This window comes from Myxine glutinosa, chromosome 9 (genome assembly GCF_964187855.1).
Source record: "Myxine glutinosa chromosome 9, kmMyxGlut1.1, whole genome shotgun sequence".
Classification (NCBI taxonomy): domain Eukaryota; kingdom Metazoa; phylum Chordata; class Myxini; order Myxiniformes; family Myxinidae; genus Myxine; species Myxine glutinosa.
Window position 1 is genome coordinate 17,612,175 of NC_136269.1, and position 26,829 is coordinate 17,639,003.

The window sequence follows — 26,829 nt, forward strand, 5'->3', positions numbered from 1 at the left end:
CCTGTAACTAATCGGTTTAGTCACTGTATGAAACGTTGTTTTGTGGGAAACTGTATCCCTTGTCCAATCTTTCCACTAATGGTGCGGAATGTCTCTTGCAGACATTTACAGAGAAAGAGCTGTGCGCAGAGGTGCTTCGGCAAGCATGGACCTCTGTGCTGAACCTTGGCAGTGACCAGAGGCTGTTCTGGCCTGCTCTCAAAGTATTCATACGCACTATTTACCACTCTTGTCTCCTGGAGTTGGACGAGACGGCAATCTCGTTGGAACCTTTAACATCTACAATCAGACAGGTGAAAAGCAAATGGCCTGTGAGTTTGGTGTGATGGTACGTTGAAGGGTTGGTTTCCAGAAGAGAAGAAACGTCACAAAGTGTTTGCACTGCATTCGAATTGGTGCTTTGTCATCACCGGATCGCCAGGTCGGTGGTGACAAAGTACCGATTTTTATTTATTACTTGCAAAATCGAAGATTGGAAAAAATTTTGGATCGAAGATTTTTCAAGTATATTGGTCGGTTGCGTTTGTTTATCCTGTCTGTCTGCTTCTCACTCGCCTACAGGTCACAATTCTAAACTGATCGTCATGACACTTCACGAAGTTGTCGAGGTCGTCACAATTGAGAAGCCTATTGATTTTGACGTCAAAGGGCATCTGGAGGTTCAATTTCTAAAATCGCCATTTTTCATCCGATTGACTTGAAAATTGTACAGCATTTGTATATTGAGTCACTAAATTGGAAAACCAACTATTTTTGAGGTCAAAGGTCAACTCAAGGTCAAAGGTCCAAAATCATCCATTTTCATCTGAAAAACCATCAATTTTCATCCAATTGACTTGAAAATTATGCAGCAATTGCACAGTACCTCACTGAATTGGAAAACCAACTATTTTTAAGGTCAAAAGGTCAAAGGTCAACTCACCATCAAACTTTTAATATCAATTTTCATCTGGAAAAACATCATTTTAAATCCGATTGACCCGAACTTTGAATTAGATCGTCAATTTTAATCTTAATGAAATAGACAATTTGATGTATCCTTGACAACGTTTTTGGGGGGAGGGGTGGATTTTGCAAGTATCGTGCTCTGCTGACGTCTTCTTGGAACTTGGAAAATCTAAGGTTTTTCAAGTACGTTATATTGGTTTGTTGTGTTTGTTACACTCGCCTACAGGTCACAATTCTAAACCAATCGTCATGAAACTTCACTAAGTTGTAGAGGTCGTCACAATTGAGAAGCCTATTGATTTTGAGGTTAAAGGTCAACGGAAGGTCAATTTTTTTAAATCGCCATTTTTCATCCAATTGACTTGGCAATTGAACAGCATTTGTATATGGAGTCACTAAATTGGAAAAACCAACTATTTTTGAGGTCAAAAGGTTAAAGGTCAACTCAAGGTCAAACTTCCAAAATCGTCAATTTTCATCTAAAAATCGTCACTTTCATCCTATTGACCCGAGCTTTCATCAAGATCGTTAATTTTAATCTTGATGAAATGGACAATTTGCTGGACCAGTTGCAATCTTTTTTTGGGGGTGGGTGGATTTTGCAAGTATCATGCTCTACATGACGTCTTCTTATTTATTTATTTATTTTTGCAATTTATTTTTGCTAATTCTACGGCACAGGTAAAACTTGTGAAAGTTATTGATTACCTTCGCAAAAGCGGAAGGTTATGTTTTGATCGCTGTGTATTTATTTGTATGTCTGTGTGTGTGTGTGTGTGTGTATGTTATTCGCATAACTCAAAAAGTATTCAACCGAATTGCATGAAATTTGGTGGGATGATTGGTTATTATACGGGACACATTTGATTAGATTTTGGGAGCAATCGGGTCAAAGGTCAAGGTCAAGGTCACGAAAAGGTCAAAATCGTATTTTTACCATAGCGCGGTCAATTTTTATCCAATTGGCATGCAACTAATGCCAAAATGTTCAGAATTCAATGCCCGATCTTGTGATATACGACATGACCCAGTGAAGACATTACCCTTGTTAGCGGTTGGGGGTCAAAGGTCAGGGGGGTCACGACCTTGCAAAATGTGCGTTTTTTGTCATAACTCGGTCAATTCTTATCCGATTTGCATGAAATCAGCACCAAACTGTTCACTGTTCTGTTCCCTACACTCCCATGCCAAGTACAGAACAGTAGCTGCGGCGAAGGTATGCGCTCTACCGAGTGCCCGTTCTAGTTCCAAATTGTGATCGTTGCTGCGAAGCCTTGGAAATACATTTTTTTAATGTGCAAATGCATGTTGTTCTTGAAGCTCCTTTTGCATTTCCAGATTTTGGTAGAATTGGTGAAGATGTCGGAAACTAAAAGTGGAATTTTTAACATCCTCATCTATCACTGTTGCCAAACATGGCTGGAACTGATGGCGGGTACACCGGACGTTGAACTTCCCATGACACAAGCCTCTTTCATCCCACTTGGCTCAACAATAAAAGTCCTGCTGGAGGCCTGTGTTTTTGGTCCTGTGTTCAGGAAAGAACAGCGGTAATTTCAACACGCCACCAGGTCTTTCCACCTGTCTGTGAACGTGCATTCCTGAAGGCTAGGTGGATAATGGAGTAATTGTGTTAACAAGAATTATTGTCAAGAATTGTCACTGTTGGGATGTTAAGGTACAGCGTGATGCTGATAGTGAGGAGGTGAGGTACCTTGAGTTTGGTAGAGGAGCTTTCTGCAGGTGCATGTTCTAGAAATATAAGGGTTGAACACTTCCTGTATGTATGTATATATATATATATATATATCTAGGTCTTCCATGAGCCGTGACTCTGTATAATTAAAAAATAAAGTGACGTGGTAGCTTCAGGGCGAAAATGACAAGGATCGTTATGCATTGGACTAAAGCACCATTTTTTCACCACATCACCACGTGGATTTAAGGAGTGAAAAAGGTCATGCTCCTTAAAAAAAAAGGAAAACCGGAAGGGCCCCGTATGATGTCATTATGACATCGTCATCTTTTAATTTACCGTCATCGTCATCTTTCTGCTCTTTTCATAAACTTTCGGTTCAGGGACTTTTGCACATGTTGGTTGAATCTGCAGCTGCTGCTTCCACCTCACTAAAAGCGAAGTTTTCCCAACCGGATCCGTCGTGTTTACCCGTTACATCTTTGTCCCTGTCTTACTGTTTGTGTTTTCGTCCAATTTTCCTTGTAAATCGCACATTGTTGTGCTCGATTTGTCAAATTCGTTTTTGTGATTTCAAGGCCTACTACTCAGATAGCCTCTGTGAAAATTCTGTGTCCCTTTTGTCGCCATGTTCCTCGTTTTTCTTCTTGTCGCAAATATTGTACTTTCTACCTCATAAGCGTCCTATTTCCCTTTCCCTCTTTTCTAAAAACAAACTCCATAACGATCTCTTTCCACTTGAATTTCCTACTGCCTATACTTCCTGAACTCCAGTCTTTATATCTCCCTTTTTCCAATATTTCCAAACGAAATCTTCATTGAATGTAAACGCTTCATCGTTCTTCCTTAAAATAAATTTTAAAGCATTTTTAAAAGCTTCAATCTCCCTATTCCTCCATTAGGAGTATGTATGGTGATAGTCTGGGATCCGAGGCCTGGAAATGTGTAAAAAAGTAATTTTGAAGTGACACCCCTGCTATAAAATGTTTGACCCCTAGATCATGTCTGTGGGGGTGTTAGCCACCAGAAAAGTGACTTTAGCAAGGTAGTTTGGATTGCGCGAATTCTGTAAGGACGTTTTTTAACTTGGGGCGTCAACTGTAAAAAAGCAAGAAATTTAGGGGTAGGGGAAATTCAATTGACCATATATCCCATAATACAGGGGTGAGTGCAACAAATTACCACTCATTCTTTTTGTTATAAATTTGGCTTTTATATGAAACATGATTCAACGTGATTGGACCATCCATGAGGTCAGCAGAGGTCAAAAGGTCACCGAAAGTGGGTTAAGCTGAAAATTTAGCTCCTTTATCAAATAAATCACATATGTATATGTCACAATATGTTCTTTGCACCCTTCTACTGTTTCTGGCCTATATTGATCGTAATAGTGATGGTTTACTATGGTGGTTGATGCTTTTCATCTTTTGTGTGGTGCTAGGGATTATTATGCTACATTTGTTTCAGCAACTTGCTTCACTCTTGCTGATCTTTATGATTACCATCGATCTTCAGCCTTAAACTTCCATTCAGAGACACAAGATGGTGGTAGTTTTGATGCTACAACAAATATAATTTATCAGTACACATTTGAGGGAGAAGGAAGTGGGGAGGTAGTGGGGGCAGTGCCCCTTAAGAAAACGAGGAAACTGACTATCAGTGAACCAGACAAATTCGTTCCAGTAAGTAGTAAACTGACACTGAAGGACAGAAGACAGGCTAGGTCATTACGTGATATTGAACTTCCTCATGATGACAAGGGGGAAGCCTGCTTTCTAGCTGACAAGAACATCGTTTGGTTCCTACTGAGGATGTATCCAACACAGTTGATGACGAGTGAAAACGACAAGGACACTGGTAGCCTGACATGGAGCAGCTTCTTTGAATACAGTTCTGGGCAACATACAGATAAAACAACGATTGGTTATGGACCATTGCTTCCACAAAACCCAACCAACGCAGATGTAGTCCAGACCTCATTGGACTACTTTGTCTCCTTGAGTCTTAAGATGGGTCAGGCTAAGACGGTGGTGACTTGTGACCAGGCGATATATGACATAGTAAAGGGGTTGTTTAGGAAGGAATCGGAAAAGTACAAAGATGTTATTGTTCGACTTGGAGGATTCCATATTGCCCAGAACTTCTTGGGATCTATTGGATTTTTCATTATGGAGAGTGGCATAGAGGACATTCTGGTTTCTAGTGATATCTGTGGTCGAGGTACAGCCAATAAAGTCATGGCAGGAAAATATTATTATAAGATGGTCCATTATCATTCATGGTTGTGAGGCATTGTTCATGCTGAAGTGGGAGGCATTTGAGAAATGGCTGTTGTTCGAGAAGAATGAGGAGACACTTTCTTTGCTTTCGTCTCTGCTTGAAAGTCTTAGAAATGCCTTTGACAGGAAAGAGAAGGACGAATTTGCTGCACTCATGAAGGAAGTCATGCAATGCCTAGAGTCACTGGAGTCGCTCTGGGGAGATTTTGAGAAGGGATTAGGAGTGACAGCCCATCTTTGGAGCATGTACATAGACATGGTGCTTAACCTAAGGCGTTACATCCATGCTGAGAGAGCTGGGCTGTGGCAACAGCACTTACAAGAGGGACAGAATATGCTACCCTATACCATTGCTTCCGGCCATAGTAAGTACATGTCCTGCCTTCCGATCTATCTCAGTGAGATGCAAAAGCTTCCAGAAACAGCGCCAGAAGTGCACGAGGAGTTTGCAGCTGGCAAATTCACAGTTCACCAGACTGCAGGAGACTTTAATGGTGTGTGGACAGACCTTGCCCTTGAACAGACCTACAATAGGGAAGGCAAAACAAGCCTCTTTAAGGGTATAACACAGTCTGAATCAGCACGAGAAAAGTACATCAAGGCTCTACCGTTCATGACCTCTGTCTCTGAAAGTGCAAAACAGATGGCACACATGGCCTCGCCGCAATCTGACCACCACGAGAAGCTGAGGAAAGACGACATGGAAGCCGTGTTGCAGATCAAACGGACCGTGGAAGAGAAGATGCAAAACCCATTCAATCCTTCACTTGCGACAGATAAACTAATGAACATATCCACAGGTCAGATTCTTGCAGCAACTACCCTGGTAGATGTCAAACGTCTAGGCTTGGACACAATGGATGCTGCCACGACGACGAATGCAGACAAGATTGTCCAACCGAAGATAGAAACATTCGCCACGCATCTGAAGAAAAGTAAGAAAAAGATGGACACTGTGAAAGAAGTCATCAGAGAGGAGAGTGCAGTGACAAGGGCACTTTGTTTCGCACAGGACCTGAGTGATGAGGCACGGACTGATGCATTTAGTTACGAATGGCTTGAGTACCCTCCCTCGTTGTTTGAGCCAGAGAAGAATGGATTTTCCATGCGGAAAGGTTGCAAATTCAACTATCTATCCACTCTACAGGCAGAGGTTGCCAAGTCATGGGAACCGTTAAAAGAGTTGCCTCCTTCTGCATCTGATGCAGTTTATGTAGTCGATGCAATGGCATTCATCCAGCGGTTCAACACACTTGGTTCGAGTACATTTGACCAACTTCAGGAAAGGTACAGGAACAAACTCTTGAACATGAAACCCAGACATTGCACTGAAGTGCATTTCGTGGGCGATTAATATGATTTTGGGTTAAAGAGTCTAAAAGGGGATGAACGCCAGAGACGGGAGTCAAATACTAACTTGCCAGAGTTTGTTCCAGCGGACATCATGAAAATCCCTGATTGGAACACATTCCTGTCAAACCCTTGTAACAAGACCAATCTGCTGTCGTATCTTGCTTCACGTTGGTCCCAGGAGTCATCCTGGCCTGATGGCTTCTGCCTGGTCCTTGGGGTCAACGCCCAGGCAACTCGTGTGACGCAGACGGAACATACCAATGTTGATGAGCTGTACTGTCCTAACCACGAGGAGGCGGACACCAGAATCTTTGCTCACATTGCTAGCTGTGACAACAGCGTAGTTGTCATTCAGGCTACAGATACAGATATCATTGTCTTGTCAATGTATCATTTCCCTCGGTTGACAAACGTTGTTGAGTTATGGGTGGAAAAGGATGATCTGTTCCTCCCCATTCATGACTTGGTGAATGAGTTGGCCAAAGCAGTTGGAAAGGACGTATTGGCACTCACAGACACAATGCTCATCTCCTACATTCTGTCAGGTTGTGATTCGGTGAGCTATCCTTTCAAACGGGGTAAGAAGAGAGCAGTGAAAGTCGCACTCCAGCATGTTCACAAACAGCCAGCGTTGTCCAATTTCATCCGACATGAATCCGGACCTTCTGCACATGATCAGGTGATAACTGAAGCACGAAGCTTCTTTTGTGATCTCTATGGCAAGCCAGGGTATTCATCCCTGGATAAGGTCCGCGCCCACTTGTTTGCATCTAGCAAACTAGATCTGCGCTCCCTTCCTCCAACAGAAGATGCTTTTCACTTCCACGTTCTCAGGAGCCTTTGTCAGATCAGCTTATACAAGCAAGCTTCACTCAGCAATCCAGTGCTTCTTCCACCTGAAGAGTATGGCAGGAGTGTGGATGGTGACAGGTTAATTCCTGTCATGAAGAGCAAGCCATCAAAGCCTTCTGCTGCGAAGTTGAAGTACTGCAAATGTAAGAAGAAACCGAACTGCCTGAGGAATTGCCCTTGTGCGAAAGCTGGAGTACCATGCATCATTGCATGTGCCTGCAATGGCGACAGAGAAAAATGTGGACGGCTTCTGACTGATGACGGTGATGATGATGAGTAAATAGAGGTAATGACACTTTTCCAGACAGTATGTGGTATGACTTGTCGTTTTAAAACATGTTGAAGAGTACCGTGCAAATAGATAGTGTGAATGCCCGATTTTGGTGATTTTTTAAAAGTTATGCAAATCTAAAGTGACATACATGCCAGTAAGTTAAGTTCAGTCAGGGCATTTCTTTCCCAAAAACATTTGAGGGGTACAAACAACATATTTTGGGTGTAAAAGTTTGGCTATATTGAGCTTCAAGTAGGAAAAATGTGATTTTATTTACTAAAGGAGCTAAACTTTTAGCTTAACCCACTTTCCGTGACCTTTTGATCTCTGCTGACCTCATGGACGGTCCAATCACGTTGAATCATGTTTCATATAAAAGCCAACTTTATAACAAAAAGAATGAGTGGTAATTTGTTGCACTCACCCCTGTATTATGGGATATATATGGTCAATTGAATTTCCCCTACCCCTAAATTTCTTGCTTTTTTACAGTTGACGCCCCAAGTTAAAAAATGTCCCTACAGAATTCGCGCAATCCAAACTACCTTGCGAAAGTCACTTTTCTGGTGGCTAACACCCCCACAGACATGATCTAGCTGTCAAACATTTTATAGCAGGGGTGTCACTTCAAAATCAAATTTTGAGGTCTCGGATCCCAGACTATGAGCATGTTTTGTCCATAGTAGGTGCCAAGAACAAGCTCATACATTTTGGTTAAGGTCCGGATCAGATCCGGCATTAGACGAGACGTATTTATGGAAAAAGTCCATGTATAAGCTTCTAGGTGCATTTTGGGGTAAAAGTTGTAAAGTTAAAGTAAAACTGCTGCATGTATATACATGATATATAAATGCTTGTTCAAAAAATTGTCCAAAAATGGCAATTTGGCGGCCATTTTGTTTATGCTAATTATAAGGTCAAAAACTCAAAATTCGGCTTGGGAACCGGGTTAATCGAATTCAGCATACCCTAATTATGTTAAAAAGTGAGGTTCCCAACTTTTACCCAAAAATGCACCTAACATTCACATTTCTCAGAAATCCGTCTGGTCTACCTATCATTGAGCTACAAAATATAAAATTGTTCAGCCTGGCAGAGATTTGCGCTCTACTAAGTACCGTTCTAGTTAAATGATGGTATCATATGCTTCACTGCAACTCTTTAGAGGCTTCATGATGTCCTAATGACTTGATGACCATTTAACCAGACTACATAGTGTAAAGGTTAGAGTGCTGGTGTCAAAGTTAGAGCGTCGGCTCGAGTCTGGGGGGTCGGCGATTCAAATGCTGGCCGGATTTTACCAAAGACTTTAAAAATCCCTCACTCTCTTCAATCCCACTCCACCCTCCAGGTCTTTAAAACAGCTGTTCACCACCATCTCTTATCCTCCCCCATCCAAAACCTTGATCTTTTCTACCCCCGCTAATTTCGGTCCCCATGTGATTTATACCTCTGCCCCCCCCCCCCCTGCCTTTCCCACGCATCCTCCCCCCAAGCCCTCTCCCTCACACACTTCTCGCCTGCTCTCAAATGTTGTGGTTGTGTGCTTCCCCTTCTCTCCCCATCTTGTCTTCCGCTCCCTCTTTTTGTATATTTTGTTTGTCTGGTTGTTTTGTTTGTGAAATAAATGTTAGCTCTTTCACGAGCCTCGATTCAGTATACAACAAAAAAAAAAAAAAAAAAAAAAATGGTACGTGCTGCTTCCTTGCTTGACATTCAGCACTTAAAAAGAAAAGAGCATGGAAATGCCCCACTGAGTGCGGTGAGAATGGCGGCTACATTGTTGTGACGGCACTGGTATTTAGAATGCCCCGGGAAGTGACCGCACTTCCCCCAAACTCAGTGGCTGTTTTTGTCTTATCTAACAGTCTTGTGTTATGTCTTGTGTATTTGTCTGTATGTCCATGTGTGTGGCTGCTCCACTATGAGCCGTAGATCCTGTTGTATATATATATATATCTTTAAAAATGGTGGAATTTTGACCTTTTCCCAATGTGTGGCCCTTATATGCCTACCCCACCTACAAACACTGTTATAAGTGTGTAGCCTCTATGGCCTGTGTGTAGCCTCTGTTTGTGCCGTGTACTTGGTTCTAATCTCCATAAGTCGAGTTTCAGAAGGTGGAATGGAGTCCTCCCAGGTCTGAAATATCCACTTTCGGTTCGATGAAGGATCTCGATCCATGGGCTAAGTTGTGAAGTTTTCTTGTTCTCAGAGTTTTGTTCAGAGGGCTCTTTTCAGGATTGTCAATGAACCCTGGACAGTTTCCAACTGCAGTTTGTTTGTGGTAATGTTTCCAGATTTTGGTTTGTCGGATCTTTGTAATCACATTAGTAATAATAATAATAATAATAATAATAATAATAACTAGAATCGAGCTTTATAACTGCGAGCAGTTATGGCAAATTTCTCTGAAACCGCTTAACCGATGTATGCGATACTTTACAGATATGATCCATTACCCTTGGTGCATATATTTTAATAACTACAGACTTGGCATTTAATATGGAATATTTTTTTTGTGGGGGTGAACTTACTTTTCAAGTTGACTTCGAACCAAAAGTTCATTGGAATTATGTTGAAATTATTCGAGATTTTGTTAATGTGACCTTTAAAAGAAACAAAAACCACATTTGACATTTCGAAGCAAATAAATTGATCCTTGAAAGTGATGGAAACTGATATTGAACTCAATTCACGGACAGTACTGTGTTAAACTTCTGTACGTTTTCCAGAAGTATTTCTTTATTTTGCACATTAGCCAAAAATTTTTTTAACAAAAGCTAAATTATGACTGGGATTACGGACAGTAAAATTACAGTTCAGTATGTCGTGTAACCCCCACGAGCATTCAGGAGAGCACGTACACGTTGAGGCATGCTGTTCATGAGATTTGCCAAGGTTTGGACAGGAATTGCTTGCCATGCAGTGACAATAGCCTGCTGCAATTCACGCACAGAGGTAGGCTGCTGGTCCAAGTTGTCGATTTGACGCGTTAATTCTGCCCACAGGTTCTCTATCGGATTCATATCCGGGGACAGGGGACGCCTGGCCACTCCATATGCTCTACACCACGGTCAGCAAGAAAGTGTTGGATCATGCGAGCACGATGAGGCCGTGCATTGTCGTCTTGGAAGACAAAGTTTCCTTGAAAGGCTGCACGAGCAAATGGAAGCAATGTTTCTTCCAGAATGGCCCTGTACTTGAACTGGTTCAGGTTTCCATTCAGAACAATCAGGTCCGTTTTGCCCCCTGCATGAAAAGCAGCCCAAATGGTCACCCCACCACCTCCAGCTTGGACTCTTGGCACTATACAATCTTCGTTGTAGGCTTCATGCACTTGTCTGCGCACTCGGACATGGCCATCTTGACGATAGACCAGAAATCAAGACTCGTCACTGAAGATCACGTGATTCCAGTGTCCTGGCTGCCATTGGCGGTGCTCTCTGGCCCACTGCAATCGGCACTGGCGGTGTTGTCTTGTCAGGCGTGGCTTTCTCAGGGGACGCCTGGCACGATAGCTTGCTTGAACCAGTCGTTGGTTGACTCGCCTTCTGGATGCAGGCACATTTGTCAGTTGCTGCCACTCAGCCCTAAGCCGATTAGCTGACTTGGTACGGCCATTGCGAACTAACCGGTGCAGCTGGCGATCATCCCACCTTGTGGTTCTGCGGGGACGTCCTGGCCTCGATATTGGAGGAGGGACACCCCTCTGAGCATTTCGTTTCGGGATCTTTGACACCTGACCTTGAGTGATGCCATTCTGACGAGCAATAGCACACTGTTTCATGCCGGAATTTCGTAAAGCCACCACTCCATGACAAACAGCATTGTCGAAATGACGGACCATCTCCAGAGGAAGCGGCAATAACTTTTGTAGACGTGCAGCAGTTGTTTTCCACTAATACAGAATGCAACAACCCTTATACAGTGGTACCTCGGCTTACGAGTGCCCCAACGTACGAGTTTTTCGGGATACGAGCCGTCGCTCGGGCGGTTTGTTGCTTTGGGATACGAGCCGAGATCCGATGTACGAGCTCAAAAAATTTATTTTTTTGAATTTTCCGGTTGTGGCTTCCGGTTCCGGTCACGTGGTTATCTTGCCGTGAAAGCATCTCTGCACTCTGCTTGGATATAAAACACGCAATCGTCGAAATACATTAGCGAGGAATCTCCTTGCTCCAGCCGGTGACGTCATCGGCGGGGATCCCCGCCTCCAGAGTGGCTGGTCACGTGACCGCCAAAGCGTGTCGCGCGTGCGGGTATAATGAGCTACACCTGTGGATCACGTGACCACGGAAGCACGCCTCGCTTGAGAGGCATGGCTTTCGGTTTGCGTTTTGCTTTATAAGGCGCGATAAATGGGCTTTTGAGTGTTAGCGGTTCATGGCGTTGACGGTTCATGACGGTTCATGGCGTTGACGGTCAAAAACCCATTACATCAATTTTACCAGGCACTGTACAGTAAGTACAGTGGACACCAAATGCACGGTGGAAGGCTAGAAGTAGAAGATCGTCCAAGACAAGTGAGAATAAGCCATACTTTGGAGATGACGTCATTCGCTGGTCCGATAACCAAAGATGTGGTATAAAAAACCAGGTGAGCTAACAATGCAGCAATGAAGGAATTCGGCCAAGGCACCGGCACACAACGACCTACCTACATCGAAAGACTCAATGCCAATGGTGACAGAAGCCAAGACGGCCGGCTTAAACACCGCCGAAAGACCACGGTGTACCAACTTACGATGCAGAACATCTTGCACTTAATATGATGACAACAGGTGCCATCCTCTGACGTACCATTACAGGTACAGGTACAGTACACGTGAGCACAGAGCAAAAGTTCACTGAAACCGAGATTAAGAAAAAAGAAAAAACACCTCGTGGTCCGTGCTCGATATCCGAGTTTCAATCTTTTCAAACACATGATGCTCTCGGTCACGGTATCTCCTGCGAGCTGCTTCTCCTTCAACCACACAAACAACAACTTCTCCATATCTTCATGGATAGAGGTCCAGTTTATTTCTTTACATTCTCTTGTATTATGTACAGTATATACGAGGTCGTGCTTGTTTATACATTATTTGTTATTTATAAAGTACATTTTTGTTATTTAAAAGCACCTAACAAAAAAAATTGGTGTTTTTTTTTTGAGGCTGGAACGGATTAATAGCATTTCAATGCATTTGAATGGGAAAATTTGCTTTGACTTACGAGCGATTTGGCTTACGAGCTCCGTCACGGAACGGATTAAACTCGTAAGCCGAGGTACCACTGTATACCCGATTGTGAAGCCAATCGTCAAATGTACCTGTCCGTACATTTTGTCACGCCACCTGTGATATAATCCTGTTATTGACTTCTTGCTGCGACAGACAATCAGTGACATGGTTCTTTTAACAAAGAAATCACCGAAGCGTAAAAGAAACTCACCAGATTGATATTCTGAGTTCAGAAAGGAAACCCAAGTCAAGAAAAACAAATATTCCATATTAAATGCCAAATCTGTATGATGTCATCAGTTATATGTTGTGGCAGCAACATTGGTTTCAAGGAAAATATGAAGTCATTATATCTTAGAAACCAGAGAAGTGGTTTTCGTTTGTGACATATTTGGTGGGCCTCTTCCACTCACATGTATTTGTCTGATGCTTGCTTAGCTCCTGTATTGTTGTATTTCGATCGATTTTTATGTTGTCCGTTTTTGTTGGCCTAACTGATACAAATGTACATTTGGCTCACTTATATATATATAATAAATAACCACCTTTAGAGGCCATTTTTCCCCGCAAAGCGGGGGTTGGCCTTTTTCGGGAACCGTGGTTGTTGTTGTTTTTTGGTCCCCTTTTTGAAGCAATGTTTTACGGCCGGATGCCCTTCCTGACGCCAACCCTTTTTGCCGCCTTTAACGACAACCAGGGAATTACCAGGGAACTGGTACTCAATTTGCCGACCTCGGAAGGATGACAGGCTGAGTCAACCCCCCTGGCGTTAATTCAGCGATCGACCGGGATTCGAACCCAGCATCCTAGAATCCTAAGCCGGCACCCTAGCCGCTAGCCCAACACCAGGGTTACTTATCTTATCCAGGGCAAATTCCATTTCAATGTCGTAAGAGTACTGCTTCACTTTTTTCAGTGTGTGTGTGTTTGTTTGTTTTTAAACTAGGATACATTGTGAAGTTTCTGCATTTCTGGAGCGCACGAAGGAAGCCAGGCCCAGCACAAATCTCAGGTACTTTGAAAGCACGTGTCCTTTTTCTCCTTGCTTTAAGTCGAGCATGGAATTCCTTCTTTTTTTTTTGGCTTTGAAGGCACTTAGTGCTTATGAAGTACTTGTATTGCCTCCGTGTTAATAATCATCATCTTATGCTGTATCCCATAATGTTGGGTTAGTGGCTTATTGAATATTTATTGTTGCTTTCGAACTGACCTGAACTGGCTGTCGAGGCCTGTCGTTAAACTAGGCCTCGTTCTGGCAGGAATTTGAAGGTTAGCCTGGCTGCTGGCGACGAATTGCTGACTTCATCAAAATATACAGTGAGGCCTATAATGTCCATTAACACATCAATGCTCTCAGATGGGTCCCCAAGTCAATTACCCATCCGACGGATAGAGAACATTTTGATGTTACACCGTACCTCCGAAACATCAATTTGGTCGAGAATCAAACCCAGCATAAAAGCAAGTTTCCTACCTCTGGACCATCCTATCTGGCTCTGCCTTCTTACTCGGATTATTGGAGTAAGTCCTACCATTGAAAGTTAATTTTTACATGAATAGCAAGGGTACCCATCAATGCCCGGCGTTGTTCTAATCCTGTTATTTTGAAGAAGTCAAAATTTTTTTCTTCTTGTGGACACCTAAACACTTCCATACACCCACGAAGGAATTGGGTCAAGGATCATTTCATATTACCTTGCACTTACCTACAAAGGCCATAAATAAAAAAATTAAAAATCGCCTAAAACACTCCCTGGCATTCACTGATGAACCTCTAAAAGTTTGATGAACAGCTGATTGGCCACCTGTGAAAAATGGTGACACACACACACACACACACACACACACACACACACACACACATAAACCACTCTCTGATGGTACAAATTGACAGCTGCCACATATTTACAAGCAAACAATTTCCATTACCCCATACGCATACACTCTCGCCCTCGCATTAGTCAGGTGTTTACAATCACCTAACAATCTAAATAGGGGCTTTATTTGTCTGACAGAAAGATAGAGATAGTTGGGGTGAAGAAGAGTCAGACTCCCTAACCCAGTGTGAGAGGCTCTGGGAATTCGGCATGTCCATCTGGACGGTTGCACAAGCAGGTGCCGTAGTTCCTGAAGGGCGCGACGCGACTGTGGTAACCGGTGCCCTTGCACTCTGTTATTTAATGGTGGATGCTCTTTGGTGGCACCAGACACATCCCCTTCCCCTCAAGACATTGAGATGTGCAGCTGCTCTCCGCTCGCCTCCCTTCACCAGCACGTCCTGCACAGCGCACCACAGCACGATGACTGCACAGTAGGATGTCCTCTTTTGTATAGAGCACTGTCGCCAAAGCACTGCAATACACAGATTGAGCGCCATCACAGGGAGAAGGTGATGGATGATCAGACGGAGACCAGAGACGACCAGTTAGCCGAGCTACGAGCCAGACGAGAGCCCAGGGCCGACCTCAGAGCAACATTTGACTGACCAAGCGAAGCCAAGCCAGACTAAACGATGAAGAGTCCGACAGAAAGTGCATAATTATGAGGCCTTTTATCCCCGACACCCCAACACTAACTCCGCTTGTATTCCTCTCCTGATCTGCATATTTGCATATCGCCCTGATCTTATTGGCAAGCGGAACGAGAGATGCATGTCGTTGCTGGCCTCACGCTATTGGTAGCATCGTGATAGGTCCCTTTACCCCGATTGGTTCTGGACTCGAGGTGCGTGTATCGTTTCTGATCCGTGGTGCATTAGATAGAGATTGCTCTATAATTTGGGACATTTCGGTCCCACGGTGGCTAAACAGCCGGCCTGAACCTGTTCAGAGAGAGAGAGAGAGAGAGAGAGAGAGAGAGAGAGAGAGAGACAGACAGACAGACAGACAGACAGACAGACAGAGACAGAGACACATATAGATAGAGAGATATGCAAGAGAGAGATGCAAGAGAGAGATGCAAGAGAGAGATGCAAGAGAGAGATGCAAGAGAGAGATGCAAGAGAGAGATGCAAGAGAGAGATGCAAGACATACTCAGAAAACAAACACGATGGCGGGGAAGACCATCTATCTAATACATATGCAACGCATATTTATCCACATGTATTACAATGTGCTGAACTGAACAAATACCTAAGGAATAACTCTCATTATATCAAAGATGCATTATTTAACCCTGAGGAGCCAGAACCACAATCATATGCTAACATACCCTGATGACCGCCATGTCTAGGGGTTTCTTCATGTGTGTGCCGAGCATTCTGGAGCAGATCACGTGATTTTAAAAGTCCCCCGTTGCTTGTGGGTCTCTTGTGCATTTAACAATGCAAGTTGGAATGAAATGCCGTGAAATGAATGTATGGCAGTATACGAATATCTTGTCGTTGTTTATCACAATGAAAGCTAAAGTGACCGGTCAAGTACGACCACTGTTATATCATTGCTTACCGAGGCTAACCCCCGCTCTAGCGGGGAAAATGGCCTCAAAACGATCATTCATTCATTCATTCATTCACCGAGTTGCTTATTCTGTCCTTACTCTCCCTGCTTTTTGCAGTGAAAGTCGCGATGACCAAATGGTGAGGATTGTTGCCATAGATTTCCTTCGCGCTCTGAATTCCTCATTTCCTCCATGCAGCCTCTTTATTTCTGCACTCACTCACGCACTTCTGGAAAAGGTACTTACTCTGGAATACTTGACTCGAGTGCCTCTTTACTCTGCCTCGTACTTCTATTTCATATGATTGTGCAGTTAAAATGTATTTTAATGTAATCTTACATTGTGGGGACTAATCTTACATTGTGGGGACTAATCTTACATTGTGGGGACTAATCTTACATTGTGGGGACTAATCTTACATTGTGGGGACTAATCTTACATTGTGGGGACTAATCTTACATTGTGGGGACTAATCTTACATTGTTGGGACTAATCTTACATTGTGGGGACTAATCTTACATTGTGAGACTAATCTTACATTGTGGGACTAATCTTACATTGTGGGACTAATCTTACATTGTGGGACTAATCTTACATTGTGGGGACTAATCTTACATTGTGGTGACTAATCTTACATTGTGGGACTAATCTTACATTGTGGGACTAATCTTACATTGTGGGACTAATCTTACATTGTGGGGACTAATCTTACATTGTGGTGACTAATCTTACATTGTGGGGACTAATCTTACATTGTGAGACTAATCTTACATTGTGGGGACTAATCTTACATTGTGGGACTAATCTTACATTGTGGGACTAATCTTACATTGTGGGGACTAATCTTACATTGTGGTGACTAATCTTACATTGTGGGGACTAATCTTACATTGTGGGGACTAATCTTACATTGTGGGGACTAATCTTACATTGTGGGGACTAATCTTACATTGTGGGGACTAATCTTACATTGTGGGGACTAATCTTACATTGTGGGGACTAATCTTACATTGTGGGACTAATCTTACATTGTGGGACTAATCTTGCATTGTGGGGACTAATCTTACATTGTGGGGACTAATCTTACATTGTGGTGACTAATCTTACATTGTGGTACTAATCTTACATTGTGGGGACTAATCTTGCATTGTGGGGACTAATCTCACATTGTGGGGACTAATCTTACATTGTGGGGACTAATCTTACATTGTGGGGACTAATCTTACATTGTGGGACTAATCTTGCATTGTGGTGACTAATCTCACATTGTGGTGACTAATCTTACATTGTGGGGACTAATCTTACATTGTGGGACCAATCTTACATTGTGGGGACTAATCTCACATTGTGGGGACTAATCTTACATTGTGGGACCAATCTTACATTGTGGGGACTAATCTCACATTGTGGTGACTAATCTTACATTGTGGGGACTAATCTTACATTGTGGGACCAATCTTACATTGTGGGGACTAATCTCACATTGTGGGGACTAATCTTACATTGTGGGGACTAATCTTACATTGTGGGACTAATCTTACATTGTGGGACTAATCTTACATTGTGGGGACTAATCTTACATTGTGGGGACTAATCTTACATTGTGGTGACTAATCTTACATTGTGGGGACTAATCTTACATTGTGGGACTAATCTTGCATTGTGGGGACTAATCTCACATTGTGGTGACTAATCTTACATTGTGGGGACTAATCTTACATTGTGGGACCAATCTTACATTGTGGGGACTAATCTCACATTGTGGGGGACTAATCTTACATTGTGGGACTAATCTTACATTGTGGGGACTAATCTTACATTGTGGGGACTAATCTTACATTGTGGGGACTAATTTCACATTGTGGGGGACTAATCTTACATTGTGGGGGACTAATCTTACATTGTAGGGACTAATCTTACATTGTGGGGACTAATCTCACATTGTGGGGGACTAATCTTACATTGTGGGACTAATCTTACATTGTGGGACTAATCTTACGTTGTGGTGACTAATCTTACATTGTGGGACCAATCTTACATTGTGGGGACTAATCTCACCACATTGTGGGACTAATCTCACATTGTGGGGACTAATCTCACATTGTGGGACTAATCTTACATTGTGGGGACTAATCTCACATTGTGGGGGACTAATCTTACATTGTGGGACTAATCTTACATTGTGGGACTAATCTTACATTGTGGTGACTAATCTTACATTGTGGGACTAATCTTACATTGTGGGGACTAATCTTACATTGTGGGACTAATCTTACATTGTGGGACTAATCTTACATTGTGGGGACTAATCTTACATTGTGGGGACTAATCTTACATTGTGGGGACTAATCTCACATTGTGGGGGACTAATCTTACATTGTGGTGACTAATCCTACATTGTGGTGACTAATCTTACATTGTGGGGACTAATCTTACATTGTGGGACTAATCTTACATTGTGGGGACTAATCTTACATTGTGGGGACTAATCTTACATTGTGGGGACTAATCTTACATTGTGGGGACTAATCTTACATTGTGAGGACTAATCTCACATTGTGGTGACTAATCTTACATTGTGGGGACTAATCTTACATTGTGGGGACTAATCTCACATTGTGGTGACTAATCTTACATTGTGGGGACTAATCTTACATTGTGGGACTAATCTTTCATTGTACGACTAATCTTACATTGTGGGGACTAATCTTACATTGTGGTGACTAATCTTACATTGTGGGACTAATCTTACATTGTGGGGACTAATCTTACATTGTGGGGACTAATCTTACATTGTGGGACTAATCTTACATTGTGGGACTAATCTTACATTGTGGGACTAATCTTACATTGTGGGGACTAATCTTACATTGTGGTGACTAATTTTACATTGTTGGGACTAATCTTACATTGTGAGACCAATCTTACATTGTGGGGACTAATCTTACATTGTGGGGACTAATCTTACATTGTGGTGACTAATCTTACATTGTGGTGACTAATCTTACATTGTGGGACTAATCTTACATTGTGGGACTAATCTTACATTGTGGGGACTAATCTTACATTGTGGTGACTAATCTTACATTGTGGGACTAATCTTACATTGTGGGACTAATCTTACATTGTGGGGACTAATCTTACATTGTGGGGACTAATCTTACATTGTGGGACTAATCTTACATTGTGGGACTAATCTTACATTGTGGGGACTAATCTTACATTGTGGTGACTAATTTTACATTGTTGGGACTAATCTTACATTGTGAGACCAATCTTACATTGTGGTGACTAATCTTACATTGTGGGGACTAATCTTACATTGTGGTGACTAATCTTACATTGTGGGACTAATCTTCCATTGTGGGACTAATCTTACATTGTGGGGACTAATCTTACATTGTGGGGACTAATCTTACATTGTGGGGACTAATCTTACATTGTGCGTTTAATCTTACATTGTGGGGACTAATCTTGAATTATGGGGACTAATCTTGAATTGTGGGGATTAATCTTACATTGTGGGGACTAATCTTACATTGTGGGGACTAATCTTACATTGTGGGGACTAATCTTACATTGTGCGTTTAATCTTACATTGTGGGGACTAATCTTGCATTGTGGGAACTAATCTTACATTGTGCGCTTAATCTTGAATTGTGGGGACTAATCTTGAATTGTGGGGATTAATCTGACATTGTGGGTTTAATCTCACATTGTGGGGACTAATCTTACATTGTGGGGGACTAATCTTACATTGTGGGGACTAATCTTGAATTGCGGGGATTAATATTACATTGTGGGATTAATCTTACATTGCGGGGACTAATCTTACATTGTGGGGACTAATCTTGCATTGTGGGGATTAATCTTATATTGTGGGATGCATCTTACATTGTGGGTTTAATCTTATATTGTCGGACTAATCTTCCATTGTGGGGATTAATTTTACATTGTGGGTTTAATCTTACATTGTGAGGAATAATCTTACATTGTGGGGACTAATCTTACATTGTGGGGACTAATCTTACATTGTGGGGACTAATCTTGAATTGTGGGGATTAATATTACATTGTGGGATTAATCTTACATTGTGGGGACTAATCTTACATTGTGGGGACTAATCTTGCATTGTGGGGATTAATCTTATATTGTGGGATTCATCTTACATTGTGGGACTAATCTTACATTGTGGGGATTAATCTTGAATTGTGGGGATTAATATTACATTGTGGGACTAATCTTACATTGTGGGGACTAATCTTGAATTGTGGGGATTAATATAACATTGTGGGACTAATCTTACATTGTGGGGACTAATCTTGCATTGTGGGGATTAATCATATATTGTGGGATTCATCTTACATTGTGGGGATTAATTTTACATTGTGGGTTTAATCTTACATTGTGAGGATTAATCTTACATTGTGTGGACTAATCTTACATTGTGGGGATTAATCATATATTGTGGGATTCATCTTACATTGTGGGGATTAATTTTACATTGTGGGTTTAATCTTACATTGTGAGGATTAATCTTACATTGTGGGGACTAATCTTGCATTGTGGGGATTAATCATATATTGTGGGATTCATCTTACATTGTGGGGATTAATTTTACATTGTGGGTTTAATCTTACATTGTGAGGATTAATCTTACATTGTGTGGACTAATCTTACATTGTGGGGATTAATCTTACATTGTGGGGAATAAAATCTTACATTGTGTGACTAATCTTACATTGTAGTCAGATTGACTCAGTCCTGCCATTTTGTTTAAGCCATTGGTGTGGTGTCCTTGGTCTTGGGCATTTATGATGATTCGTTCTCCATCCATGTTGAGCTGCCCTCTCCTTAGCCATTCCAAAGAGCCTTATTTGTGTACTCCCAATTTGTCCAGCTCTTTTTTATTCGTTCCTGCTCGTTAATCGTTTTCCCAGTTGTCGGTGTGGACCTGTTGATATTTCGTTTTATATACATTGCATTCAGAAAGTATTCAGACCCCTTCACTTTTTTCACATTTTGTTATGTTGCAGCCTTATACTGAAATCGTTTAAATTCATTTTTACCCTCATCAATCTACAGTCAATACCCCATAATGATAAAGAGAAAACAGGATTTTAGAACGTTTTGCAAATTTATTGAAAATAAAAAACTGAAATATCACATTGACATAAGTATTCAGACCCTTTGCTATGACACTTGAAATTTAGCCCAGGTGCCTCCCATTTCTCATGATCATCTTTGAGATGTTTCTACACCTTGATTGGAGTTTTGCAAACTCCAAGCGGGCTTTCATGTGTCTTTCACTGAGGAGAGGCTTCCGTCTGGCCAGTCTGCCGTAAAGCCCACATCGGTGGTGTGTTGCAGTGATGGTTGTCCTTCTGGAAGTTTCTCCCATCTCCACACAGGATCTCTGGAGCTCAGCCAGAGTGACCGTCGGGTTCTTGGTCACCTCTCTTACCAAGGCCCTTTTCCCCCGATTGCTCAGTTTGGCCGGGCGGCCAGCTCGAGGAAGAGTCCTGGTTGTTCCAAACTTCTTCCATTTAAGAATTATGGAGGCCACTGTGCTCTTGGGAACCTTCAATGCAGCAGAATTTTTTTTGTAGGCTTCCACAGATCTGTGCCTCGACACAATCCTGTCTCTGAACTCTGCAGGCAGTTCCTTCGACCTCATGGCTTGGTTTTTGCTCTGATATGCATTGTCAGCTGTGAGACCTTATATAGACAAGTGTGTGCCTTTCCAAATCATGTCCAATTAATTGCATTTGCCACAGGTGGACTCCAATCAAGGTATAGAAACATCTCAAAGATGATCAAGAGAAATGGGAGGCACCTGAGCTAAATTTCAAGTGTCATAGCAAAGGGTATGAATACTTATGTCAATGTGATATTTCAGTTTTTTCTTTTTAATAAATTTGCAAAACTTTCTAAAATCCTGTTTTCTCTTTGTCATTATGGGGTATTGAGTGTAGATTGAAGAGGGAAAAATGAATTTGAACGATTTCAGCACAAGGCTGCAACATAATAAAATATGAAAAAAGTGAAGGGGTCTGAATACTTTCTGAATGCACTGTATTTCTTTCCTTTTTTGGCATTTATTAGGGCGATACTTGTCGTTTCGGTTTCTCTTGTGACATATACCATTCGCACTTGTCTTTGGATTTTTTTTGCGAGGTGAGTTCTGCATACCTTCTCTGGTTTGTTTGTCTTTGATTACAAATTGGATTCAGTCGTCTGTTGCACTTTTACGTGTTCGGCCCATCCTACAGTTGTCATTCTGTGCGCTTGGTTGAGCATCATCAGGCCGCTACCTCCTTCTCGTCTCTGCAGGTACAGTCACGTGAAAAAGTAAGTACACCCCATGTAAAGTTTTGACTTTTTCAACATATTTCAACATACACCTATTTGATCTTCATTTCAACGATATCGATAGATAAAGGTGATATAATATAACAAATGTCATGAAACATTTACATTTTGTCGTCCATTGTATAATTTAAATAAACATAAATGCAAATTTCGCATGTGGAAAAAGTATGTACACCCCTATATTTATCACTACTTCAAATACCTAAAATTAGAATCAGGTGCACCAACTGAGGTGCAAATGATTAGAACATCGTTAGAGAGGATCTTGGAGGAACCTGTCTTATTTAAACCTCAGACATTTAGTTTGGGTTGCTCTTTGTTGTTGAAGTGTGCGGCATCACCATGCCTAGATCAAAAGAGATCACTAAGGCCTTCAGAAAGAAGGTTATAGATGCCTACGAGTCTGGGAAGGGATTTAAAAAGATCTCCAAACAATTTGAAATCAATCATTCAACTGTCCGGAAGATCATCTACAAGTGGAGAAGATTCCAAACAACTGCCAACTTCTTCGGGCCAGGCCACCCCAGCAAGTTCAGCCCGAGAGCAGACCGCAAGATGCTGAAAGAAGTCTCTAAGACCCCCCAGAATGTCATCATGGGACCTGCCGGTAGCTCTTGCCACTGTTGATGTCAAAGTGCACGAATCTACCATTAGAATGAAGCTGCACAAATTTGATCTACATGGGAGGTGTGTCAGGAGGAAACCTTTGCTGTCCAGAAAGAACATCAGGGCAAGACTAAAGTTTGCCAATGAACACCTCGGCAAAGACCAGCACTTCTGGAACAATGTGCTCTGGACAGATGAGTCAAAGGCAGAGCTATTTGGCCACAATACCAGAAGACATGTTTGGCAAAAACCAAAGACAGCATTTGACCATAAGAACCTGATACCAACTGTAAAGCATGGTGGTGGAAATATTATGGTTTGGGGCAGCTTTGCTGCATCAGGGCCTGGGCAGCTCACCATCATAGAATCCACGATGAATTCTTCATTGTACCAGAGGGTGCTTGAGGATAATGTGAGGCCATCTGTCGGAGAGTTGAAGCTCAACTGAAGGTGGACCTTGCAACATGACAATGACCCTAAACATACCAGTAAATCCACCAAGGAATGGCTGAAAAGAAAGAAATGGAGGGTTCTGGAATGGCCAAGTCAAAGCCCAGATCTAAATCCCATCGAGATGTTGTGGAGGGATTTGAAACGAGCTGTGCATGCAAGAAACCCCTCAAACATCGCACAGCTGAAAGAATTCTGCATGGAGGAGTGGGCAAAAATTTCACCCAGTCGATGTCAGAGACTGGCAGACAGTTATAAGAAACGCCTACTTGAGGTTGTTTCTGCCAAAGGAGGCAATACCACCTATTAGAGCCAAGGGTGTACTTACTTTTTCCACATGCGAAATTTGCATTTATGTTTATTTAAATTATACAATGGACTATAAAATGTAAATGTTTCATGATATTTGTCATATTATATCACCTTTATTTATCAATATTGTTGAAATGAAGATCAAATAGCTGTATGTTGAAATATGTTGAAAAAGTCAAAACTTTACACTTACTTTTTCACGTGACTGTACATTCTTGGGATGCATTGATTTTTGTAAAACATTTTGCGGATGGTGAGGTGTTTCCTTGTTTTGATATCTAGTTTATTGATTTCTGCTTGTGGCCAGTTTATTATTCCGCAGCTGTCCTGGAATCCTGGTATTGTGAGTTGGTTTTTGGCTTTGGTTTTGTTTCTCTGGATGAGATATGTCATCAGGATCAGCCTCTTTCTACATAGATATTCTTCTTTGTTAATTGTTTTGCGCATTTGTTTGTGACATATTTGGTGGTCCTCTTTTACTCTGAGGTATTTGATGCTTCATTGTCTCGGTCCTGTATTGGTGTATTTGTGTCATATTTTTTTATGGAGTCCATTTTGTTGGTCTACCTTTTTTTGGTCTACCATTTTTGTTGGTCTACGAATGTTATCTCTTGCAATAGTGACCACACTTATCACGCTTATCTCAGCCAGACGTGAATTTATCTTAATGAGAGTGCCCTTCATTCTTTCGGCCTTTGACTTATTGAGCATTTGCTTCAAAGAAAGTGTCATGGTTTTCATTGGGATGAAAACCATGACATGAAAACCATGAAAACCATGCTTTGGTTTTTATATGTTTTTATAAGATATACATTGCGAAAATGAGCAAAGGATTTGAATTAAATGTGTGTGTGTGTGTGTGTGTGTGTGTGTGTGTGTGTGTGTGTGTGTGTGTGTGTGTGTGTGTACGCACGCATTTAATGTTGTGTATGTACACGTGTTTGTTAGGCCGAAAGGAAGGGTTGCCAAAGGAAACCACAATACTTTGCCAACTCAGCCCACCATCGCCAGCAAAATCGTGTTTGGCAATGCTTGCTTTTACTCCTACCTTCTATGAATGAGGTAAACCAACTTTGTCTCAGAATTGTGCTAAAAGTGCTATTATGACTTGTCTTGATTGCTTTGCTGCCAAGTTGGGTGTGGTAATATCACGTCTTCCAATATTTAAACTGTTGACTTCATAAAAACTGTCCGTAACATAAATATTTATCTGCAGTAGCTGTTGTACAATGTTGCGTGTGTGTGTTATTGGTTATCATTTCCATATGCCGCATTCCAGTGGATTGGGAACTGAGTACCCTCGTCCCTCTATACAAGGGGAAAGGTGACCCTCTGGAGTGTGGCTCGTACCGAGCGATAAAGTTATTGGAGCATGGAATTAAGGTATTGGAAAGGGTGTTGGAGAGGAGGATAAGGAAGAAAGTGAAGATCGACGAAATGCAGTTTGGATTTATGCCAGGAAGAGGAATGACAGACACGCTTTTCATTGTGAGGCAGTTGCAGGAGAAGTACATGGAGAAGAGGAAGAAGTTGGTTTTTGGGTTTGTTGATCTGGAGAAAGCATTCGATAGGGTTCCATGCAAAGTATTGACATGGGCATTGAGGAAGTTAGGAGTGGAGGAATGGTTGATCAGAGTAGTGATGGCAATGTACAAAAGAGCGCGCACAGCTGTAAGGACGAAGGACGGGAACAGTGGTGAGTTTGAGGTGAAGGTGGGAGTGCATCAGGGGTCGGTACTAAGTCCACTACTATTTGTAGCTGTGATGGAGGTGCTGGCTCAGAACGTAAAGGAGGGTTTACCATGGGAGTTGTTGTATGCAGATGATCTGGTGTTGATTGCGGAAAGTATGGATGGCCTGAAGGAAAATATGAACAAGTGGAAGGAATGTATGGAGACAAAAGGTCTGAAGGTGAATATCGGAAAGACGAAGGTGATGGCAAGTGGTAAAGCATGTGGTGAGGTGGAAAGAACTGGGAAGTGGCCGTGTGCTGTGTGCAGGAAGGGTGTCGGAGTGAACTCCATTCAATGTACAATGTGGGCTGAGTGGGTTCATCAAAAATGTAGTGGTCTGAGAGGGTCATTTACCAGTGTGGCAGCTACATTCAAATGTAAGGTGTGCACAGAGGGAGCTGCAGATGGAGGAAATGTTGAGTTGGATCTTGGAGACGGCGTGAAGCTGGAAGGTGTGAAAACATTTTGCTACCTCGGAGACATGCTGAATGGAGAAGGTGGATCAGACTCGGCAACGGTTGCTCGAGTGAGATGTGCATGGAAGAAGTTTCGGGAATGGAGTGGCGTGCTGATGAGGAGGAGAGTGTCGCTGAAGCTGAAGGGAAAGGTGTATGCTGCATGTGTGAGAAGTGTTATGATTTATGGGAGCGAGACATGGGTAATGAACGTAGAGCAGCAACGAAGGCTGGAAAGGGTGGAAATGTGAATGGTTCGATGGATGTGCGGAGTATCGTTGAGAGAGAGGAAGACAAATGATGAATTGCGAAAGATGATGGGAATATTGCCTGTGATTGATGCTGTGAAGAGGAACAGGTTGAGATGGTTTGGTCATGTGTTGAGGAAGGATGAAAGTGACTGGTTGAGAAGAGTGATGGAAATTAATGTAGAAGGAAGTAGAGGACGGGGAAGACCGAGAAAGACTTGGCTAAAGATGGTGGAAGAAGAAATGCGGGCAAGGGGGTTAACAAGGAGAGATGCAGAAAACAGGGCAAAATGGAGAAGATTGTCATGGGGACCGCAAGGCTAACCCCTGCTCTAGCAGGGAAAATGGCCTTAAAATGCATGTTGTATGCGGGTTTCAGAAGGTGGGACAGCTTTCCCAGGTCTAAAGTATCCACATTCGTGTGTGCATGCTTTGAGGTGCATTCACATATAGGTGTATGTGTGTGTGCATACAAGCTGCTGTTAATTGTTACCCTCCATTCGCGAAGCCAAATGCAGGGTTCGGCATCCGGGTGCGTACGTGTGGCTTGTCTGCATTTTTACAATTCATTTTCTCAGCAACCATTG

The 26,829-nt window shown here is 42.2% G+C and overlaps 1 protein-coding gene across 3 annotated transcripts in view; it reads left to right on the top strand.

The window, feature by feature from the left end:
• Positions 1-26,829, top strand: part of TARBP1 (tRNA guanosine 2 -O-methyltransferase TARBP1) — a 202,766-nt gene that overhangs the window by 88,626 nt on the left and 87,311 nt on the right. For all 3 annotated transcript variants that reach the window (XM_068129542.2, XM_078784136.1, XM_068129544.2), the window contains exons 18-22: positions 102-293; positions 2,287-2,498; positions 13,574-13,639; positions 16,184-16,304; positions 24,755-24,868. In XM_068129542.2, the coding sequence (XP_067985643.2) occupies positions 102-293; positions 2,287-2,498; positions 13,574-13,639; positions 16,184-16,304; positions 24,755-24,868 (705 nt within the window). The remainder of the gene's footprint in view (positions 1-101; positions 294-2,286; positions 2,499-13,573; positions 13,640-16,183; positions 16,305-24,754; positions 24,869-26,829) is intronic.